This window comes from Monoraphidium neglectum (assembly GCF_000611645.1).
Source record: "Monoraphidium neglectum strain SAG 48.87 unplaced genomic scaffold scaffold01633, whole genome shotgun sequence".
NCBI lineage: Eukaryota > Viridiplantae > Chlorophyta > Chlorophyceae > Sphaeropleales > Selenastraceae > Monoraphidium > Monoraphidium neglectum.
In genome coordinates, this window is record NW_014011995.1 from 1 (window position 1) to 2930 (window position 2930).

The window sequence follows — 2930 nt, forward strand, 5'->3', positions numbered from 1 at the left end:
CATACACACACACACACACCACCACCACCACCACCACCACCTGCTTGGGTCCGTCAAGCTCATCGTGTTCCTTCTGATCGCCCTGTTGGGCCGCATCAAGCAATTCCCCAATGTTCAGGAGCATTTTGAGAGCCTGGACGAGATCGACGCGCTGTACACCAGTGAGGGCGCCTCGACTTGACCCGACCCTCTTGGGTTGGTAATCGTCAGCACCGGCGGTGTTGTGTTGCAAGCCCAGAATGGGACAGCGAATCCATTTTGTTTGCAAGCTTGATCCGGTACCAGCAACGGGCCCCAGCTTATGCGGCATCTGCGACAGTGTTGGCAGCCAGGGGGGACCAATGTGGTGGCGAGCTGCAGTGCGCGCGCGCAAAGCAAGGGCTTATTGGGCGATAAGGGCCTCGCCGAGCAATTTTAAATGGATACACAACTATCGAATGCGCTCTGCTGCAGCAGCCAAACTATCGTACAATTCCATGCACATCCGCTCCAAAATCGGCTGCTACCCACTTTTCGTGTGCCCCTCTCTCACTGGCAGCCGGCCGCTTCAAGGCGCCTGGCGCAGCTGCCTTTGTGGGCGAGGACGTGCCCGTGACTCAGCAGCTTCTGGACGCCCTTCAGGACAGTAATGCCATGATCCTTGCCCTGGACGACCTCCGATCACATGCCACGGACGCCGGTACGTTATCATATTAGTGAATGTGCTGACGGGCAGGACAACAAGATGCTTGTGCAGATGCTTTGTTTCTGCGTGTGCAGAAATTTTGTTTCTTGACGCACCCCAACGCCCCCCCTTCCCCCACGCATTCAATGCTGCGGGGCGAGCCCGCCAGTTACTCATTGCACTGGTATCGGCTTTCCCAGCGCGACAGAAATGTCGTGCAGGTCTTCCTTGAACGTGCATGCTGCCCTTGCGCAAACGTGTTGCTCCCCACGCGCCCCACCTCTGCGGCTACGCAGCCTCGGGCCTCGCAGCCGACGAAGACGAGGAGGCGGCCCTGGCGGAGCTGCACCTGCTGATCAAGCTCCTGAAAGAAGCTATCCGCGCTGGGGCCCTGGCGCCAGAGCCGCTCGCGCCCGGCGCCGGCGCCTCATCGGCAGGGACGCCCATGACGTGGGCGGAGGGCAGCGCCGTGGCAGGGGAGCTGCTGCCGTCCGATCTGGTGACGCAGATCGTGGAATTCCTGCGGTCCTTGATCAAGACTCTCACATGGCCCGTGCCGGTTGTGGAGGCGGGGCGGGAGGGGGCGTGGAAGACAGACAGGGAGTTTGGGCGCCAGGTGCGGGGAGGGGGTGAGGAGGATGGGGGTGCCAAGGCGCAACTACGCATGCACCCCAAACCGGCAAAACGCCCGTTGTGCCATGTCAGCCGGACGCACATGCCGAGGAGGAGCGGCCGGCTATTGATGGGCCAGCGCCGCTGTGATGGCCGACACGACGCTCGTCTGCGCATAACACCAGTCGGAGGTGTTGCTCCAATAAAAAGCCCCTTGAGCCAAACTCATACAACGGTCTGCCCCTGTGTTCCCGCCCTCCATGCACGTTCACCCAGATTCTAGCCGGCCAGAACCCTGTGGGCATTGTGGCGATCACGAGCAAGGATGACATCAGCGCCCTGGAGGCAAAGGGCAGCACGCTCTTCAAGGCCGTCAGGGACGATTACGGCGGTGCGTTGCCTGGATTCCGCATGACCATGAATAGAGCGGCAACCTCCATGTTATTATCTTCCACAGCACCATCGCCAACGCCCTTGCACCATGTCATATCCAGGTAGCAGGACAGGCACAGCGGTCAGCCCTCACCTTTTTGCTCATGAACACTGCCATTGTGTGTTTGTGTGCAGCCCTCCAACCTGCACCCGCTACACAGTTGCCTGAAATGACACCTGGGCTCCCCCGCGCATGTGCCTCCCTGCCCTGCGCTCGCTCATGCCCCCTTCACACTCAAATTTCTCCATAATGCTGCACACATGTCACCCTCAGGCCAGCTCGAGGGCAAGTCCCTGGAAGAGCTCGCCGCCGCCCCCGGCCAGCCCAGGCTCTTCTATGTGGACTACGCCCCTGACGCCCTGCTGCCCTACCTGGCGCGCGTGCGGGACGCATACCAGGACCGCGCACTGCACGCCGGCCGCGTGCTGCTCCACCTCAGGTGCGCCTGCGTGTCCGCGGATGCTAGTGACCAGATGTCGCGGGCAGCAACCCCTTGCAGAAAGCAAGAGTCCAGTGCTGAACGCAGATACATGCGCATTGGACGATAGGTCCCTGTCGCGTTTGACTTGTGTAGACTCCTTTGTATATGCCTGTGTAGGTGTGATGATGGTCACCTGCGGCCGATGTACAGCGCACTCAAGGCAGCACGAGATAGGCGCTATTGGTGGCATCTGCCCTGGGGCCTTGGATCTCACATGCCTACGCACACACTCAAACACAGTGCGCCTTTTTCACCCCTTGCACACGCGATCGCAGCGACGCGGGTGACCTGCTGCCCGTCGTCATCGAGCTCAAGTCTGACCCCGATGAGCTGTTTATCGCCTACACCCCGAAGTCAGGGGAGGCCCTGTGGCTGCTGGCCAAAACAGTATTCAGCTCCCTGGGTGCGTGCGTCGACTTGACCATATTGAACGCAGGAGTCCCCGGGCAAATCCTCGATGACGGCAGCGCCAGAGCGCGTCGGGGCGTCATCTGCCTTGCCAAGCCAAAAGCGTCCTTGCCCCGCTAGCTGTGTCACTCGCAGGCCTACTCGGGGGCAGGATGGGATTGCAGGGCGCCTGGGAAGCGCCTGGGTCATGTAAGACAGCCAGCGTTGGTGCCATCAGGACCGCCAGCAATGACGCCACTTGCTGTCTCAACGCTTTGTTTTGGCGCCTTTGTCATCTGCCCCACTGCTAGGTTCCCTCAAATCAATCCCCCTTCCCTCCCTCCGCCCCGCCC

General features: G+C 60.9%; 1 protein-coding gene across 1 annotated transcript; it reads left to right on the top strand.

The window, feature by feature from the left end:
• Positions 1 to 633: 633 nt before the first annotated feature.
• Positions 634 to 2718, top strand: MNEG_8538 (hypothetical protein; the record flags this gene model as incomplete). Its single annotated transcript, XM_014042987.1, has 5 exons — positions 634 to 679; positions 961 to 1280; positions 1553 to 1667; positions 1983 to 2148; positions 2466 to 2718. 5 exons carry the CDS (start codon positions 634 to 636, stop codon positions 2716 to 2718), a joined length of 900 nt encoding a protein of 299 aa, XP_013898441.1.
• Positions 2719 to 2930: the final 212 nt, after the last annotated feature.